This window comes from Malus sylvestris, chromosome 15 (genome assembly GCF_916048215.2).
Source record: "Malus sylvestris chromosome 15, drMalSylv7.2, whole genome shotgun sequence".
NCBI lineage: Eukaryota > Viridiplantae > Streptophyta > Magnoliopsida > Rosales > Rosaceae > Malus > Malus sylvestris.
Genome location: NC_062274.1, coordinates 23,435,208 through 23,454,322, shown reverse-complemented (window position 1 = coordinate 23,454,322; position 19,115 = coordinate 23,435,208). Strand labels below are relative to the sequence as shown.

Below are 19,115 nucleotides of genomic sequence, written 5' to 3'. Positions count from 1 at the left end.
GAGATAGGAATATACATATAAGGCTTACAAGATCCACACCCTAGGCGATGTGGGATCTTACAATCCACCCCCCTTAGGGGCTCGACGTCCTCGTCGGCACACTTCCGGTCAGGGATTGGCTCTAATACCAAATTGTCACATCCTGGGCTCGACTCCGCCGTAACACGATATTGTCCGCTTTGGGCCCCGACCACGCCCTCACAGTTTTGTTTCTGGGAACTCACACGAGAACTTCCTAGTAGGTCACCCATCATGGGATTGCTCTCGCGCAAACTCGCTTAACTTCGGAGTTCCGATGGAACCCGAAGCTAGTAAGTTCCCAAAAGGCCTCGTGCTAGGTAGAGATGAGAATATACATAGAAGACTTACAGGATCCACACCCCTGGGCGATGTGGGATCTTACAAGATCATCCTTACAAAATTTCATTTGAATTAAAATCATTTAATTATTATTGTATACATTTCATTGTTTATCGACAACTCTATTATCGTCTATATGTCATATCACAATTAGATAACCAAGTGGCTTCCGATTTTAGTGAATTTTGCAAGGAGATCTTTCAATATTAACCTAAAAAATATTAGTTTAGATTATAAAACATATTTTTAGTGAGTCCAAATGAGTGATTAATTTCCAATTAAAATACCAACTGATTAGCGCTTTTGGCATGCCAAAGCGCTTTTACATGCAATGAAATACAACTTGCATAGTTATTTTTTGGTTATATAAGGGTTTAAGTCAATTTTAGAGTTGAATATAACTTCTTTTTTAGCTAAATGTGGGGGTTCCACTTTTAATCCTAGAGTTATATCCGAAGTCAGAAATGAATTTGATTATATATGGTACCAAAGTCATATATAACTCCCAACTTTTTTCGTTTATATTGGAGAGTAAATGAGTCAAATTTAAAAAGTCTTTTAACGATAGATACGTTCGCAAAAATGTATAGGTGGGGTGGTGACCTCAAGGACTAATGAGTAGTGCTGCATTTATCATCTATTTATACCATATCTCTAATGAACGTAGGATCTACCAACACATATGAGTCTCATCTTTATTATAGAAACTATACAAATGGTGGTACCAATAGATTGTAAGAATAACATTTTTAAGGATAATTGCATGTATTCTTGAGATAATTATTGGTTGTTAATGTAGACTAAACCTAATTAAAGTAGAAGGAGAAGCCTTGAAAAGGGCTCATCACAAGTTATTTATTGCTCGTCTACAAAGTTGAGACAAAGTAATAAGCCCTAATAGTAATACAAGTCCCCATCTCTAAAAGTTGATGATGAAGAGATGGATTAGCTAGGGATGGCATTTTGCCTTACATTCTTCGAAAGTATCCCAACACATAGTGAAAAAAGCGCAACAAAAACATATTTTTGTACCCAATCCGGTGCCCGAGCTACATGTTTCTTGTGAACAAAACGTTAAATTCTCACCATCACCTTTCACTCTTAAATTCTCCACTACAATATCCTTCTTGTTGCTACTAATCCCAATTCCTTCATCGCCTGTTTAATTAAAATATAATATGTAAATTAAAGAAGATCGAAGATCAAAAACAAGAAGAAAGTGTAATTTTCTTTGACAAGCCTATATAGAGATGCATATAATGATTTCCGCACATTTACTTCTTATATGTGGCACCATTCGGAATGTGTAAATCAAAGAACAAAAATAAAACAGAAATGTGCAGATAGAAAAAGAGAGTGCGGGGAAGTCGTTTTACATTGGGCAAGAGCCAAGAGAGCTATGAAGACCATACAAAACAAAACCAACTGCAGTTTGATTGCCATTGATGTACTTGAAAGAGAGTCGGGATACAATTTGGTGGTGATGCAAGGTCAAAATATTGCAGGGTTTTTATAACAAGAAAAAGCAAGCCTCGATTTATTGCTAAAGATCCATGCTAATACACCTAGAATCCAAGAGCTCTAAATAAAAAGTAGTAATGTAACTAAAGAGATTTTAAACGTATTAATTGTGCATCAATTCCATCTAATGCAAACTCTATCTCCCACAAGTAATAGTTTAACCACTTTCCAATTTAATGGAATTAGATTTCGTATACATTTGTTGCATCTCATCCATTTACTTTTAGAAAAGTAAAATAAATAACTTTCATTTGACATTCCGCCGCTGTTCAACTGGAGTCCCAAAAAATTTCAAATGTGAGATTGTCACTCAAGTTACTTTTATTCAAGTTTAACATTTCACTTTGACATTTATTCTTGGATATGCTAAAAAATCTACTCCTGAACCGATCATACTCTTGGTTGAGAGTGAATCCCACATCTGAGAAAGGAGGAACTTTGCATGTGCATGCTCAAGCCAACTAGGCAACTACCTAGCTCCCAAGTCAATACGGGTTTAAGGGTTTTTTAGAACTCAAGATTCCATTGTTAACCTGCAACTTGATTAGACTACATCCACAAGGCTTTCCTACTCAAAATGGTTCACCCAACTAAATGCCAATACTTAGGGTTGTTTCAAACCATTGAAACTTGCTTGCATTTGATTAAGGGTTCTCCAACTCAGTTGTGATCAACAAATACTCAATCATAGATTCATAGTAGATACCATTGATTTCTTAATCATCTAAACGATGATTTAGTCGTCACCATATACAAAATAATTGTGGTTTATCATCACGATCTTAATTGTTATCAAAACCATCAATTTCTATTAGTTGTATTTTATGGGGTGTCCAATATGGTAGAGGAACTCCACAAAGAATTTATTCAAGTAAGGTATATAGTATGAAAGATGTCTTAGCAAAGTAATAAATTTGCAATGCAAGGATTCTCTTCCTCTACGGGGCTTTACAATTGAAGTGCAAGTTGAAAACTGAGTCGCAAGAGTAAGCCAAGTAACTCACAAGAGGCATATGAACAGGACTGGCAGCAACTAGTATCATTCGGCGATGTTTAACCTGCAGGTCAAATAGTATCGAGATTCAGCCTCCCCTGAAATACAGAGGCAAAACAAGCTAGAGTAGTGATACTGTATAAAGTTCTAAAAGCAATACATGCGGTCGCCAACAGCCTGTCTAACCTTCTTCCAATACAGTGCTGGAGATCGACTAAAATTACCTCTATCAAGTAGGTTATAACTCAGATTCCTTTGTTAAGAGCAATTTCATCAGATTACACATCTGGTGCAATCCAATCAGATATAATGGGGTTCATTAACATGGTACCGAGCATGGAATCCTTTGCTAATGAATGACGAAATGGCATCTACGGTTCTCCAATTCAATAAGCTTCAGCTAACTAATTAATTCCACGAATAAAATGGTTTCTAACTAGAAACTTGATTGTAATTAAAAAATTCACAGCATTTTATTAGCAAGGTGGAAACTGATTACCTTTATATGTAATTCCTTTAACAACCTGATGGGTTCTTCTCCAAAATTAGTGAGCACCTATCCGTGACTTCTTGGATCAGGAACTTGGTGAACCTTTCTGGCTTCAGCACTTGAAAACTGCCCCACTACACGAGCATGAGGTATGGAGGCTTCTCCACGGGCAAGAGCATCCACATTCTCAAGCAGGTACTTTTCTGGAAGCCTGCCTACTACGTTCCCCTCTTCATTTCCCGCTTTATCTAGGAATGCAAAGTGTGGAATACCCTCAACACCAAACTCATCAAGCTCTTGTTCCCACTTTGTGTTGTCAACATTCAGCATAACAAAATTTACACGATCCCTGCATACAAGAATTGGTAGATAATGAAGAATCTACTATTATCAAAAGAAGAAACTGAACTCTCAGATATTTAGATTCTCAAGTATTTCAGAAAAATAAATAACCAAAAATGGCATTCACTATATTTACGCGTTATAAAGATATGCAATTATAAGCAATAACAAGTTATAACTTGAAGATCATACTTGTACTGCTGCTCAACTTTATACACATCTGGAGCTAATTCCTTGCATACTTCACACCAATCGGCATAGAACTCGACAACAGTAGGCTTCCCATTCGAAAGAGCCTAATCAACCATAAATTACAGAAGATCGTAAGAAAATAACAGCACAAATTTCACATTGAAGATTATGTCTACATTCATTGACACACATATACATGCTGGAAAACACAAATTAGCTAACTGAAGTCACGGGGATTAACAAACCAAGATGTGTCTATATGCGATTCGTAAACTTCAGAAAATAAAAGGCAACAAATATGTGCCTTGCTTTTCTGAAAAAGTACAAGAGTGACTGATGTTCAAATTACTACATTGTCCAAGTTCCAGGACGTATATGATCCGTTGAGGAATAATGTTTGAATCTCACCACTGAAATGGTTGATTTAAACTTAATATCTAAGCTATTGTTTTGAGGATATATGCTTGTCTAGGTTCTCAATCATGCTCATCACAACCACCTACCGACCCATCCACAACACCTCATGATGCTGGACAAAGTAAAAAGGGTATAACTAATAGGACGAACCTCTTCATAAGGTAATGCAGCAAGAGATAGGTCCTTCAAAGAAACACCAAAATCTAGTCTTCCTGATAAGAAAAGCACGACCGCCGCAAGAGTGGAAACCACCGCTACTTGCCTGTTGGTATTCTTGTTTGGAAATTCCGGAGGGCCAGAGCTCGTAGAGGAAGTCGTAGCTTGACTACTGCTATCACTGACAGAGCCTGGCTCAGCAACCGACTTCTCCTGAATTAGAATAGTTGATGAACATAACACCAATCACATTGTAAATTCAACTCGAAAAACTATTCGAACAAGAAATTGAGCAAACGACGGTTCAGATACGCAACGATTAACCAACAAAATACACGCAGCATAATTTAGGGAAGTTTTTACCAAAAACACAGAAGCTTGTCAAATTATTAATAGTGGAAATGCTGCATATATTTACCAGATTACCAAACTTCCAATCCCACAGAGCAAAAATCAAGACAATAAACCACTTTCAAATTACCCAAATCCCAAATTTCATATAAATGTGAAAATCATGGAAATTCCATAATCCTAAAATGCAAACTTTCTCCATCAAAACAATAACTTTGTACTCCACAGTTGAAACCCAGTAAGGATAAATTGGGAAATATGCAAATTATTGAAAGGGAGCTCTTGAAATAGTGATTTATGCCAAAAAGATGGGAGATTTTAGAGGGAAAGATAAAAGCGTACCGTTGTGGAGGGGTCAGGTGGGTTGGGGGTTTGCTGGCAAGAAACGGTCGGAAATCGGCGGTGGTGGTTTGGGAAGTGGAGAGTGGGCTTAACGTAGTGGTGAAGTCGAGGAGTTTGGAAACATGGCCGGGATCTATGGAGGCTAACCGGGTTTGAAGCCACGCGACCCATTTGTAATTTTGCAGATAATCCTGCTGCGACTGCCCTTTTGATTTTAATACTGTTCTAACAGTGGGCCGAAAACTGACTTCTTTTGTGGATGAGAGAAAGGGTTGGGACTTCTTCAAGTCATTTCTCACTTTTCACGCTCCAAGCCTCCAAAGCGCGGTAAGTAAATTTAAGATCTTATGCTTGTAAATACTTTCACCGCTATTAGAGCGTGTGTCGATAAATATATTAATTTTGTAATTTAAGACTGTCACAAGTGGAAGAGCCTAATTAATCAAGAAAAACTTGTCAACGAACAAACCATGTTTGCTTTCTCTTCCTCGACATTTCTTCTACATCCCTCACTCCCTCTCGGCTCACACCATGTCTTTTCTAGTTTCACCAAATTTTCCTCAAATCGACATGCACGAATGTCGTTCTTAAATTCTAAACACGATCTTTTTTATCTCTTAATTTGCGCCTAAACTTAAAGATCAAGTTTAGAATTGACCCTCCCTTGTCCAAAATACTTCTTTGAATAAGTGAACCCAATACTAACCACATCGATGTTATTTCAATCAAAATATTAAGGGTAAAGTACAAAAATTACCTCAACTATTGGTGTCACGACACTTTCTTACCTCATCTTTTAAAATTGACAATGTCATACCTCATCTTATGAATTTGTGCCAATGTTATACCTTCCGTTAGCTTGGCCGTTTGCTTTTCAATTAAATGCTGATATGGCTTGATCTGGGACCCACTTTTTATTAAAAAATTATTAAAAAGTAAAAAAAAATTTATTTAATATTTTTTAATATTAAAATAATAAAAAAAGTAAAAAAAAATTATTAAAAAAAAAACCCTTTCGTCCCTTCCCCCCTCTCTCCCTTCTACCCCTTCATCTTCTTCCCCTACCTGCTTAATCTTCAACAAAAAAATAAAATAAAATAAAACTTGAAAACCCATCAACCCCCCCCCCCCCGGAAACCCCATACCTGAACTTGCCGCCCAGATCCCGTCACACCCCCCCCATATCTCGTCAAACCCCCTCCCCCTCCCCCCTCCCCCCTCCCTCTCTCTCAACCCCCCCTCTCGGCCCAAATTTGAAAACCCATCTTCTTCCCCTACCTGTTTTTTCTTTCTTTCTTTCTTTTCTTTTCTCTCTCTCTCTCTCTCTTCTTCTGCAGGTTGGGTGGGTTGGGGGGCGAACGAACTGGGTTTTGGGTTTCCTTTTTTTTTTTCCTTCTTCTCTCTCTTCTTCTTTTTCTTCTTCTGCAAGTGGGGGTGGGGGGGACAGACGGAGGATGGAAAAATTGGGCATTTTTATTAGGTTCGGGGGGTGGTGGATTTGGGTTGCAGGTGTGGGAGGGATTTGAGCCGGGGGGGGGGGGGTTGGGTGTGTAGAGTGGGTGCGGGGAGAAGATGAACTGGGTTGATTTTTTTTTTTTTTTGGGTTGCAGGAAGGGGTTTTGGGGGAAGGATAATGGGGGGGGGGGGAGGGAGGGAGGGAGGGAGGGAGGGTGGGTGTGGGTGCGGAGGGAAGACGAACTGGATTTTTTTTTTTTTTTTTTGGGTTGCAGGAATGGGGATTTGGGGAAGAACATGAACATGGGAGAAAGAGGGGAAGGGGTGGGGGGTGGGGAGTGGGGAGGGTAATCGAATCTGATAGTTTTTTTTTTTCTTCCTCCTCCTTCTTTCTGGGTTGCAGGAAGATGGGGTGGGGGGGGGGATAGACGGAGGATGGACGAATTGGGCATTTTTATTAGGTTAGGGGGGTGGTGGATTTGGGTTGCAGGCGTGGGAGGGATTTGAGCCCGGGGGGGTTGGGTGTGTAGAGTGGGTGCAGGGAGAAGATGAACTGGGTTGATTTTTTTTTTTTTTTTTTTGGGTTGCAGGAAGGGGTTTTGGGGGAAGAAGATGAACATAGGGGAAGGAGAATGGGGGGGGGGGGGGGAGGGAGGGAGGGTGGGAGGGTGGGTGCGGGTGCGGAGGGAAGATGAACTGGATTTTTTTTTTTTTTTTGGGTTGCAAGAATGGGGATTTGGGGAAGAACATGAACATGGGAGAAAGAGAGGAAGGGGTGGGGGTGGGGAGGGTAATCGAATCTGATAGTTTTTTTTTTTTTTTTCTTCCTCCTCCTTCTTTCTGGGTTGCAGGAAGATGGGGAGGGGAGGGACGAACAAAGGTTTATTTTCTTCTTCTTCTTCTTCTTCTTCTTTTGCTTCTTCTTCCTCCTCCTTCTTCTTTCTAGGTTGTAGGAAGATGAGGAGGGGGAGGGACGAACAAAGGTTTTTTTTTTTAATTTACTTTTCTTATTATTTTAATATTAAATAAATTAAATAAATTTTTTTTAGTTTTTTAATAATATTGTAATTAGTTTTTAATAGAAAGTGGGCCCCGAATCAAGCCACGTCAGCATTTAACTGAAAAGTAAACAGCCAAGTAACAGAAGGTATAACATTGATACAAATTCGTAAGATGAGGTATGACATTGTCAATTTTAAAAGATAAGGTATGAAAGTGTCGTGAAACCAATAGTTAAGGTAATTTTTTGTACTTTCCCCAAACATTAATCATGGTTTGTGCATGATTAGTTTTTTTTGTTAGCATGAAAGGAGTTGGATTTTAGCACGATCTTCAGTTGAGTATGAGATTGTCAGTCTTTAAAGACTTTTTTTTAATAAACGATATATTTTTTTTTTTGAATCAACGATACTATCCATGCTAAGAAGTGACGGAATGAAGTAAGTCTCATAATAGACTAACAATAACGTAATTCAAATTTGCATTTAATAAAAATCGAACCTAAGATTTCTCACTTAAAGAATATTACTAAGTGGCATATAGAAATGCCTTACAAGTTGCTAATCACGAAATTTACCATCATAATGTAATTACATGCATTATTAGCAATAATTCTCGTTAATTAGCTCATAATTAGATACTTGAAGTTTACAACTTAAAGCACAATCCCAATAATCCAAATTTCACAAAGAAAAAAAAAAAAAAAACAACATAACCCACACAATCGAAATCGAGTTTTCACTTCTCGATTCCTAACTAACTATCCGGCCCCAAAATCCCATTCACAATCGAAGTCGCCACCAAAACCCCCACAGCCTCCGCTCCTGCCACCGCTCCAGCCTGTGCCAAACCCCCGAAGCTCAACGCCGCTTCCACCCCTTCCTCAGCCGTTTCAATCCCTCGCTCCACCGATTCTATCCCCTTCTCCGCCGATTCTAGCCCCTTCTCCGCCGTTTCCAGCCCCTTCTCCGCCGCCTCGAACCCTTCCTTCACTATCACCTCCACTTCCTTCTCCGCCTCTTTCACCTTCCTCCTCAGCCCAAACAGCCCAATGTCCTCCGCCTTCACTTCCTTCGCAGCCACAGCTGCCAGCGCCGCCGTCCACGTCAGCGACAGCGCCAACTGTCTCCGCCCGGGTAATGCGAGTCCACGAGGCGGCGCAGGCTTGGAAGCGTGCGCCGGGGAGGAGGTGGAGGTGCGGTGCGCATTGCTTACTTGGTGGAGAGCTAGTACTGATGCTCTTGCTGCCATTTCTTCTCTCAGAAAATTTTGCGAATTTTGATACCACACGCTAACTAACTAACTAATCCTCTAGCATTTTTATTTATTTATATTTAAAATTTTAAAGACGAATATACCCTTGGATTTGTGCACCACACCCGTACGCAACAAAACGCTGCGTTTCGAGGTTGATAAAGACAAAATTTCCCTCTATAAAATTTCGGTTTTTTTCTTAATCGAGCGCTCTCCATTTTTGCGCCAAGAAAGACAGGGTTTTTGAGCGATGGTCGAAGAAGCATCGGCGTCGGCGTCGGCGACGGCGAGCGAAACACTAACCCAAAACACAGCCTTGGAGTCTCAGAGGTCCAACGAGGCCACCATCACGGAGGTAGCTCAGGGAGGCACCGAGTCCACTTGCAACAACGAAAGCGAGGAAGCTTCAGCTGTCAGCTCCAATGGCGATCGCGAAAAGTCGCTCGAGTTTGCCGACGAGCTGATGGAGAAGGGCTCCAAGGCGGTCAAGGACTCTGATTTCGGCGAGGCCACCGAGTGCTTCAGCCGTGCTTTGGAAATCAGGTTAGGGTTTTTTATTTTCCTGATTTTTCTTGCTTGCCTTACTTCACATTCTGTTTGTTTGCTTATAAATTGAGTTTTCGGGCTCTGTGATGCTTTAAATTTTGCTGCTTTTCTTAATATTTCGTGGATTTTGCTTCCCTAGACATAAACCCTAATTGTTGTCTGTAGGTCAGTTTACCGTCGGTTAAGGTTTACACTATGAATTATGCTTTTTCAATTTTGATATTCTGTTACATCGTATTGCATTTGTTTAACCATGGCTTCAAAAAATTTCAAATTCGCAGGATGCATTAGTTATGGTATTAAACTCTGTTATATTGTATTGCATTTGTTTATCCATTGCATTTCTTCATATTCACTTTCTCATTTAATTTTTGCTATTATTTGTACTCTCATATAATCTGCATTAGTTAATTTGCAGACGACCTGTGCACTTTTCTTAGGTGCTTCTCTTTTTTAGAACCTCGTTAGGTATGCTAATTAGTAATTACTATTGATTATGTGAATAAATGCAGGGTTGCACATTTCGGAGAACTTGCTCCTCAGTGTGTCAATGCTTACTATAAATATGGATGTGCATTGCTTTACAAAGCTCAAGAGGAGACCGATCCATTGGGTGCTGTACCCAAGAAGGAGGGTGAATCGCAGCAAGAATCTGCTAAGAATGTTGTAAATGGTAAATCTTCCACAGCTGCTGTTTCAAGTAATGCTGAACAGGATGCAAGTTTGAGTAATCAGGAGGGAGCAGATGCTGATGGTGGTATGTCATTTGTGATGCTTCTCGAGTATAATTGTCTAATAGAACATGTGAATTTCTGTTGGCAGTCAATTATGAACATCTGTGGAATGATAGAGCAGTGAATTCCAAACCTGCTTAACTAGAAGTAAAAGCCATTCAATCTAGCTCTTTGCTTTTTGCATAAATGTTGCACATGTATAATGATATCGTCATCACATATAATGTAATGATATTGCGGTCATGTATTCCTGTAAAAATTGGCGTCATTGATAACTATTGATGTGCATGAGACACTGTGTCTACCTCTCCTTGATGGTACCATAGCTGCTCATACAGATCTACTCCACTACTACTCTTTGACCTCAAATCTATTGGAAAATCAAACGAATCATGCCATCTGTTTGGGAACATATCATGAGTCTCATATCCTATAAAGATTTTGAGATAATAAAATCTGCCAAGAGACACTGTTTTGCACATTGATGAACCGGTAAAAGTCTAAACTTCTATCCTCTGTGTGTGTTTGTGCATGTCTTCTGGTTTAGATGCTTGAGGAATCGTAGCATCATATCGTCAATGTTTTGGATTGTTGTTTAGTGTGTGTATTAAGCAACTCATTTGACAGTATATTCCATGTAAGATACGGAGAAATAGAGTCTAAATAGCTAAGAAGGATATAAAGGACATAAGATTAGGTATATACAGACCTGTCAGATGATACTTGCTGTCCTAAAACGGATTTTTGAGAATAACTTATCATTATTTGTTATCATTACATTATGAAGTTTAATAGTTCATTTTCTTTTCTGAGGCAGTTTCTAGTGGAAAAGACAAAGATGAAGATGATGATAGCGATGATGAAGACCTGGCTGAAGCAGATGCAGATGAAGATGAAACTGACCTTGATTTGGCATGGAAAATGCTAGATGTGGCAAGAGCCATTGTTGAAAAAAACCCGGCTGACACATTGGAGAAGGTCGACATATTATCGGCTTTGGCAGAAGTTGCACTGGAAAGAGGTCTGTTGTGTACTCAGTTTGGTTGAATTGAAATCTGTGTATAGTAGTTGAAGAGGTTCTTGAACTTCACTATAATTTTTGGTTCATTTCTTCTGAAAACATCTTTATTTGGCCTTACATTGTGTCTCCTTGTAGAGGACATTGAAACTTCTCTCAGTGACTACCAGAAAGCACTTTCCATTTTGGAGCAGTTGGTTGAGCCTGATAGTCGACGTATAGCTGAACTGTATCCTACTCGGGATTTACATATAGCCTTTGAGTTCATAACTGTTACTAATAAGAGATTCTTTTCTATATTTTTGTTTTATTTTATTCTGGTTTCCCCCTGTTCCCACTGGGTCAGGGACTCGCAACCTTAACTGGAGAATTCAGAAATTTTCGGATATGTTTGTGTCTAGAGATTGGCTCTAAGCCTGAGGAAGCCATTCTGTATTGCCAGAAGGCTATATCAACCTGCAAGTCTTGTGTGCGGCGGCTCATGCTTGAATCAAGGAGTTTGACGGAATCCACAACGTTGTTGCCTGCTTCTGTATTGGAGCCAGGTGTCACGCTCTCCTCAAATATGACCAAGTCTGATAATATTGTGACAGATATACAGGCAGAGATCGAAACACTAACTGGACTCGCTGGAGATCTGGAAAAGAAGGTATCTAATAATATTTCATCCTTTAATTTTAAAAATGGAAGACAGTCACGTTTATGTTTTTTCTGATTTTTGCATTATTGAGTTTGTAGCTTGAAGATCTGCAACAACTGGCGTCAAACCCAAAATCCATTCTCGCTGAGATTATGGGATTTGTGTCTGCCAAGGCAAAAGGCACTGAGAAAAGTGAATCTCCGTCAGTGATTAGCTCTTCAAGGATGGGAACTGCTGACAACAATGGAGGTTTTGACTCCCCAACTGTATCTACTGCTCATACGAATGGAGCTTCTGGAGTCACACATCTTGGTGTGGTAGGAAGAGGAGTCAAGCGAGTGTTGATGAACACAGGCTCGGGAGAATCAAGCGCATCGAAGAAACCTGCTTTGGATTCATCGCAAGACAAGGGTGAGGGAAATGCGTCATGAAGGTCGTGGATTCCCGTAATTGTATGAACAGAATTGGGAAATCTAGGTTATATTCTGGATTCCAGGATTATACGCGAAGGGATTCCTAGTTAAGTTCAAGCAGACTTGTAGTTTTAGTTGTATGTGATGTACCTTACTATTTAATATTTAGAAATTGAGATCATGAACTCCTTGAAGGCCGTGGTTAGTGGGATATTTTCCATGCGATTAAAGATTAAAGTTGATGCTGGTTTGTAATGGATCATAATCTTGCCAGGTCCTTTTACATGGGGATTTATTTTTGAAATTCTATTTACTCAAGTGAAAAATTGTACCGAGTCCATGAAAATTGAATGCGAAATGAAACCCTAATAAATTTTGTTTCTCTCTATTTTGGCACTCGCGCAGTCACTCTTATATTTGATGTTAGAGGTGAAGAATGAATGTATGTGCTTTCGTGTTTCAATTTGTATCATTGATATTAAATTCAAAGGTAGATGACCGTGAATCCCTAGTTACCACGGTGATCAACGAGATGAGACTATGAAACCCATATGGTGATAACTCATCAACTTTGAATTTTCTCAAATGATTTTAAGCTTATAAACTCCGCCGTGTAAGTTTATCTTACATTGCTGGTCCCAAGCCCGGATAAAGGAGGAGGGGGAGGGCGTCAGGTAGTCGACAGCCGGCACTCCATGATCACGTCGAATCCTTATGAAAATGAATCCAGAACGAAATCGCGCTAAAGCTAGGGCGTCACCCGTAAGTGGCGCGCTGTGTGGCCTGAGCACAGTGATAAGTGAGCAAGGGTCGCTGTATCTCCATCGGCACCCGAATACAGTGTTAAATGAGCAAGGGGGCTATAGAAACTTCTTTTCGAACGACTCCACTCAAAGTTGTTTGGGAGCATATGCTCCTATCAACTTTACACGGGACACACAAAAGAAGTACTTTGATCCTATTAGACGGGGAAGGGTGAAGAAGCTAGGACAGAAGGGTAGAGTTCAAGAGAGCAAAATGCGTTTAGGAACGTGGAATATAGGAACCTTGACGGGAAAATATATGGAAGTAGTAGAAGTTATGGTGAGGAGAAGGATAAATATTATGTGCCTACAAGAAACTAAGTGGGTTGGTCGTAAGGCAAAGGATCTAGAAAACTCAGGGTTTAAACTATGGTATTCGGGCACAAATAGAACGAGAAACGGTGTTGGCATCATCGTGGACAAGACCTTGACACAAGATGTTGTAGATGTCAAAAGGGTAGGAGATAGAATCATGGCAATCAAGATTGTAATAGGACAAGAACTTATCAATGTGATTAGTGCGTACGCACCTCAAGTAGGGTTGGATACGAGTTCGAATGAGAAATTTTGGGAAGACCTTGGAGACTTGGTGCAAGGAATTGCTCAGACGGAGAAGTTATTTATAGGAGGAGATTTAAATGGACACGTGGGCAGGGAGACAGGCAACTATGTAGGTTTTCATGGTGGCCATGGTTTTGGGGAGAGAAACGAGGATGAGGAAGCTATCTTGGATTTTGCAATGGCATATGATCTCTTCTTAGCCAACACCTTCTTTAAGAAGAGAGAAGAACATGTGATCACCTACAAGAGTGGGTCGTCAAAAACACAAATAGATTTTCTTCTAATGAGGAAAGGGGATCGTATAACTTGTAAGGATTGCAAAGTTATACCAGGAGAGAGCGTGACTAATCAACATCGCTTGTTGGTGATGGATGTACATATCAAAAGAGTGAGAAAAAAGAACAAGACTTGGAAGTGCCCAAGGACTAGATGGTGGAATCTAAAAGAAGAAAAACAAGTCATTTTCAAAGAGAAAGTAATCACCCAGTGTGTGTGGGATAGAGAGGGGGAAGCTAACCAAATGTGGGATTCCATGGCTAGTTGTATCCGAAAAGTAGCAAAAGAATTAGGAGAGTCCAAGGGCTTTGCCCTACACCAAAAGGAATCTTGGTGGTGGAATGAGGAGGTACAAGCAAAGGTGAAGGCTAAGAAGGAATGTTGTAAAGCCTTATACAAGGATAGGACCGATGAAAATGGTGAAAGGTATAGAAAAGCGAAGCAAGAGGCGAAGAAAGCTGTGAGAGAAGCTAAGTTAGCGGCTTATGACGATATGTATAAGCGACTAGATACCAAAGAAGGAGAGTTGGATATCTATAAACTAGCTAGAGCAAGGGAAAAGAAGACAAAGGACCTAAACCAAGTGAGGTGCATCAAGGACGAGGATGGAAAGGTTCTTGCTACAGAGAACGCGGTTAAAGACAGATGGAAATGTTATTTTCATAATCTTTTCAATGAAGGACATGAAAGGAGTGCTTCTTTAGGGGAGTTGAGTAACTCAGAAGAGTGTAGAAACTACTCTTTTTATCGAAGAATCCGGAATGAAGAAGTGGGTGTAGCTTTGAAGAAGATGAAGCATAGAAAAGCAGTAGGCCCAGACGATATACCAATCGAAGTGTGGAAAGTTTTGGGAGAGACAGGTATAACATGGCTCACTGACCTTTTCAATAGGATTTTGAAAACGAAGAAGATGCCGAATGAGTGGCGAATGAGCACTTTGGTGCCTATCTACAAGAATAAGGGCGATGTACAAAATTGCATGAACTATAGGGGAATTAAGCTAATGAGTCATACAATGAAGCTCTGGGAGAGAGTCATTGAGCATAGATTGAGGCAAGAGACACGGGTTTCGGACAACCAATTCGGGTTCATGCCAGGGCGCTCAACCATGGAGGCAATCTATCTCTTACGAAGATTGATGGAAAGATATAGAGATGGGAAAAAGGATTTACACATGGTCTTTATAGATTTGGAAAAAGCGTATGATAGGGTCCCAAGAGACATTCTTTGGAGGATTTTAGAGAAGAAAGGAGTACGAGTAGCATATATCCAAGCTATACAGGATATGTATGAAGGAGCAAAGACTGCCGTAAGAACTCATGAAGGACAAACCGAAAGCTTTCCCATAACTGTAGGATTACATCAAGGCTCATCCTTAAGTCCTTACCTTTTTGCGTTGGTAATGGATGAGTTAACAGGACATATTCAAGGTGATATTCCTTGGTGTATGCTTTTCGCAGACGATATAGTGTTGATAGATGAAACTCAGGAAGGGGTAAATGCAAAGCTTAACCTTTGGAGAGAAGTGTTGGAATCTAAAGGTCTTCGCCTAAGCCGATCAAAGACAGAATATATGGAGTGCAAGTTCAGTGCAAATGGAGGCCAAAACGAGTTAGGGGTGAGGATCGGAGATCAAGAAATACCAAAGAGCGACCGTTTTCGTTACCTAGGATCTATCTTGCAAAAGAACGGAGAATTAGATGGAGATCTCAACCATAGAATACAAGCTGGATGGATGAAGTGGAAGAGTGCATCCGGCGTGTTGTGTGACCGCCGTATGCCACTGAAGCTCAAGGGAAAATTTTATAGGACGGCAATAAGGCCGGCGATGCTGTATGGCACAGAATGTTGGGCGGTGAAGCATCAACACGTACACAAAATGGGTGTAGCGGAGATGAGGATGCTTCGTTGGATGTGTGGGCACACAAGAAAGGATAAGATTAGGAATGAGGATATCCGGGGTAAAGTAGGAGTAGCTGAAATTGAAGGAAAGATGAGAGAAAATCGGTTACGGTGGTTTGGACATGTGCAAAGAAGGCCTACTGACGCTCCGATTAGAAGATGCGACTATGGGACAGAGGTTCATGGCCGAAGGGGCAGAGGAAGACCTAGGAAAACTTTGGAAGAGACCCTAAGAAAAGACTTAGAGTACTTGGATCTAACGGAGGATATGACACAGGACAGAACACAATGGCGTTCTAAGATTCATATAGCCGATCCCACTCAGTGACTTGGATTTTCCAAGTCTCCAACCGAGAAGTTTTCCTCACTCGGGAAATTAAGGGAACACTACCTCAACCTATATGCTCCACTCACAAAGCTTCAACATACAAGCTTCAACAAAAGAAAATTCAAAGAACTTAGCGAAGAAGGCTTTGGTGTATTTAACACAATACGTTGAAATGAAGGAAAGCTTATTTATTGATATCCCCGATAAGTTACAAATATGTACATATACTTGAGTCAAAATAAACAAACAAGAGGGAGCCTTCACAAAGGTTGCTTAGGAGAAGTCTCAGCAGTCGGTAGAGCCCCAGAAAGAGAAGGCACCGGAGGGGGATCATTCGGAGCCTCAGTACTGGACAAAACCCTAGAAGGAGGAGGCATCAGAGATTGATCATTTGGAGCTTCATTACGCGGTACTGCCCCAGAAGACGAAGGCAATAAATGCCTTTGGAACAAACCCACAAATCTCTGATGATCAAGTAAAACCTGACCATCAGATTCCTTCATCTGGTCAAGCTTCCTCTTCATGTTTGTAGCATAGTCATGTGCGAGCCGGTGCAACTGTTTATTCTCATGCTTGAGCCCTCTAATCTCCTATTTGAGACTCATCACTTCAGCCGCCAATGATTCAACTTGGCGGGTTCGAGCAAATAGGCGTTGGGCCATATTAGACACAGAACCTGCACACTGAACACTGAGAGCCAAAGAATCCTTAACAGACAACTCATCAGACCGTTTGGAAAGTAGTCTGTTATCTTTGGGAGTGAGAAGGTTCCTGGCCACTACCGCAGCGGTCATATCATTCTTCATCACGGAATCCCCAACGGTAAGAGGACCAGTAGGGGAGACGAAGGATGGGCGCCATATGTTGTCTGGAGAAGGCGGGGCTGCCTCTTCAACAAGGTTCAAGTCAAAACGACGGTCGGAAGGGCCAGACATTTTCAAAGGTGTTGAAGAGAGAAGAGGTCGGACAAATCAAGATCTTAGAAGTGCAAGAATGGAGCTTCTACTGGTGGATATTCAAGTGTGCTTTGGAACTTAATGTCAGCCCCTATAAAAATCTGCACTCGACGAAACTTCAGAAATCGAAGAGGCGCCTGCTCAGAAATCGAAGAGGCGTTTGCTTTCTCAAAAGCTGGGCTGCTCAGAGACCACGAGGGTCGATCTCAGAAATCGAAGAGGTATTTGCTTTCTCAAAAGCTGGGCTGCTCAAAGACCACAAAGGCCGATCTCAGAAATCGAAGAGGCTTGCTTTCTCAAAAGCTGGGCTGCTCAGAGACCACGAGGGCCGATTTCAGAAATCGAAGAGGCACCTACTTTTCCAGCCTTGTCAGCACCTGTCACACGCACACTTAGCTTTGCGGAAATTATGGGCATTATGTCGAAGATTTCTGGCGAATTAGAAAGCACATGAATCGTACTGTTCAATCACCCACTTCCCACACGCAACAGTAGCTCATGGGTACCACAGATAACTTTGCCAAAGTTCTCTGACAAAGTTGAGACACGTGAAGCTTGCAGCTCCCACTAAATCGCTCTGACCAAGAAGGGTAAAAGAATTGCAAAGAAACAACACTAACAAAGTTTAGACACATAAATTTTGAAGGTCTAGCTACCATATTATTACCCACAAGGGTAAAGGAACAGTACCACTGCTGGATAATTGGAAAGTCCCAGTGTGTCAACCTCTGTGCTTCGTGGCAAGGTAGACTAGCAAACATGCCCAACCTTTACTCACATTCGAGAAAACACCCCTAACAAGATTGCTTGCTCCAAAATCGAAGAGGCACCGCCCTCCGAATCTCGAGAGCCAGACTCCCAACATGATTACTTTCTCAAAAATCGAAGAGAGGGTAAAGGAACAGTACCACTGCTGGATAATTGGAAAGTCCCTGTGTGTCAACCTTTGTGCTTCATGGCAAGGTAGACTAGTAAACATGCCCAACCTTTACTCACATTCGAGAAAACACTCCCAACAAGATTGCTTGCTCCAAAATCGAAGAGGCACCGCCCTCCGAATCTCGAGAGCCAGACTCCCAACATGATTACTTTCTCAAAAATCGAAGAGACACCTCTCTCCGAATCTCGAGAGCCAGACCCCCAGCAGGATTGCTTTCTCAAAAATCGAAGAGGCATCGTTCTCCGAATCTCGAGAGCCAGACCCCCGACAGGTCTATAATCTTCACATGCAACATCAGCTTTCCAGATACCACAAACCACTTTTTCAAAGTGCTCTGACAGAGTTAAAACATGTGAAGCTGGCAGCTCCCACTACCGTGCTATAACCAAGCAGGGTAAAGGAATAGCATTATTACTTGATGTTAGGGAGACTCCTATATATGTCGACTTCCATCCCTAACGGACAGGCAGACCTGCAAAAATGCTCAACCCTTTCTCTTATCTGAGAGGGCACTCCCAACAAAGCCTTTCGAAATATTCAGCTTTCTTTCCCCCCGATAATACCTCTGTAAACAAGCTATACTAGAGCAAGAATATCTCATATCATCAGGGTTAAAAGCAAGAGTATCCCATATCATGCTTTTTCTCTGTCTTTTCCTTTGGCCTTGTTCTTACCTGCAAGACAAGGAGAAAGAGAGCAATCAGTCAGCACTTGGAATCAAGCTTCCAGCCAGGAACTGACTGCCTGGAACCCCTTACCTGATTACTTACCTGGCATTGCTCTCGAGTACTCATCTTCAACATCTTATGCTTCCAGGGAAGATACCGCATCTGCCTGAGGAACATATAGGGCAAGTGAGAAGGATACAAGGAAGCATGTGGAGACAAGCGTAACAGCACACGTGCCGATACATCCACTACTCTATCAAAAGCAAAAGTATCCCATATCAGCAGGGTCGAACGTACTCTAGATTTGATGGACTTGTTTTGACCCTCAAATTCTTCAGTCGACCTTATACTCTGGAGGAAACCAGAAAACCCTCCAGCCCAGTTCAAGAATAAGCCTGTGGAAAGTTACTTCTTCAAAAGCAAAAGTATCCCATATCATCTCTCCTCATTTTTCTTC

General features: G+C 41.1%; 4 protein-coding genes across 7 annotated transcripts in view; 1 reads left to right on the top strand and 3 right to left on the bottom strand.

The window, feature by feature from the left end:
• The window catches only part of LOC126602826 (uncharacterized), a 66,814-nt gene extending 47,907 nt beyond the window's left edge, over positions 1-18,907 (bottom strand). The window contains exon 1 of the mRNA XM_050269676.1: positions 18,761-18,907. The gene's annotated coding sequence lies outside the window, so the exon portion shown is untranslated. The remainder of the gene's footprint in view (positions 1-18,760) is intronic.
• LOC126601746 (thioredoxin-like protein HCF164, chloroplastic) lies at positions 1,171-5,449 on the bottom strand. Of its 4 annotated transcripts, none has more exons than XM_050268509.1 (6): positions 5,166-5,449; positions 4,467-4,685; positions 3,900-4,003; positions 3,375-3,714; positions 2,886-2,973; positions 1,171-1,518 (listed from the first exon to the last, which is right to left on the bottom strand). In XM_050268509.1, the coding sequence occupies exons 1-4, from the start codon at positions 5,334-5,336 to the stop codon at positions 3,432-3,434; spliced, it is 777 nt and encodes a 258-aa protein (XP_050124466.1). In that variant the 5' UTR covers positions 5,337-5,449; the 3' UTR covers positions 1,171-1,518; positions 2,886-2,973; positions 3,375-3,431. The 4 variants fall into 4 exon arrangements, with proteins under 4 accessions (XP_050124466.1, XP_050124465.1, XP_050124464.1 ...); XM_050268508.1 differs by having other exon boundaries at positions 2,886-2,939; XM_050268507.1 differs by lacking the exon at positions 1,171-1,518 and having other exon boundaries at positions 2,668-2,973.
• LOC126601749 (uncharacterized) lies at positions 8,073-8,922 on the bottom strand. Its single transcript, XM_050268512.1, has one exon. It carries the CDS (start codon positions 8,868-8,870, stop codon positions 8,376-8,378), a length of 495 nt encoding a protein of 164 aa, XP_050124469.1. The 5' UTR covers positions 8,871-8,922; the 3' UTR covers positions 8,073-8,375.
• LOC126601744 (NASP-related protein sim3-like) lies at positions 9,067-12,612 on the top strand. The gene is made up of 6 exons (XM_050268503.1): positions 9,067-9,416; positions 9,932-10,176; positions 10,971-11,174; positions 11,310-11,400; positions 11,547-11,820; positions 11,910-12,612. Exons 1-6 carry the CDS (start codon positions 9,124-9,126, stop codon positions 12,240-12,242), a joined length of 1,440 nt encoding a protein of 479 aa, XP_050124460.1. The 5' UTR covers positions 9,067-9,123; the 3' UTR covers positions 12,243-12,612.
• Positions 18,908-19,115: the final 208 nt, after the last annotated feature.

Coding starts and splice junctions, on each gene's coding strand:
- LOC126601749 (XM_050268512.1), bottom strand. CDS start 8,870: ATGGCAGCAAGAGCATCAGTACTAGCTCTCCACCAAGTAAGCAATGCG.
- LOC126601744 (XM_050268503.1), top strand. CDS start 9,124: ATGGTCGAAGAAGCATCGGCGTCGGCGTCGGCGACGGCGAGCGAAACA. Junction 9,417..9,931: donor AGCCGTGCTTTGGAAATCAG/GTTAGGGTTTTT, acceptor GAATAAATGCAG/GGTTGCACATTTCGGAGAAC. Junction 10,177..10,970: donor GGGAGCAGATGCTGATGGTG/GTATGTCATTTG, acceptor TTTCTGAGGCAG/TTTCTAGTGGAAAAGACAAA.
- LOC126601746 (XM_050268509.1), bottom strand. CDS start 5,336: ATGGGTCGCGTGGCTTCAAACCCGGTTAGCCTCCATAGATCCCGGCCA. Junction 4,004..4,466: donor CTGCATTACCTTATGAAGAG/GTTCGTCCTATT, acceptor ATGGTTGATTAG/GCTCTTTCGAATGGGAAGCC. Junction 3,715..3,899: donor AAAGTTGAGCAGCAGTACAA/GTATGATCTTCA, acceptor TCTTGTATGCAG/GGATCGTGTAAATTTTGTTA.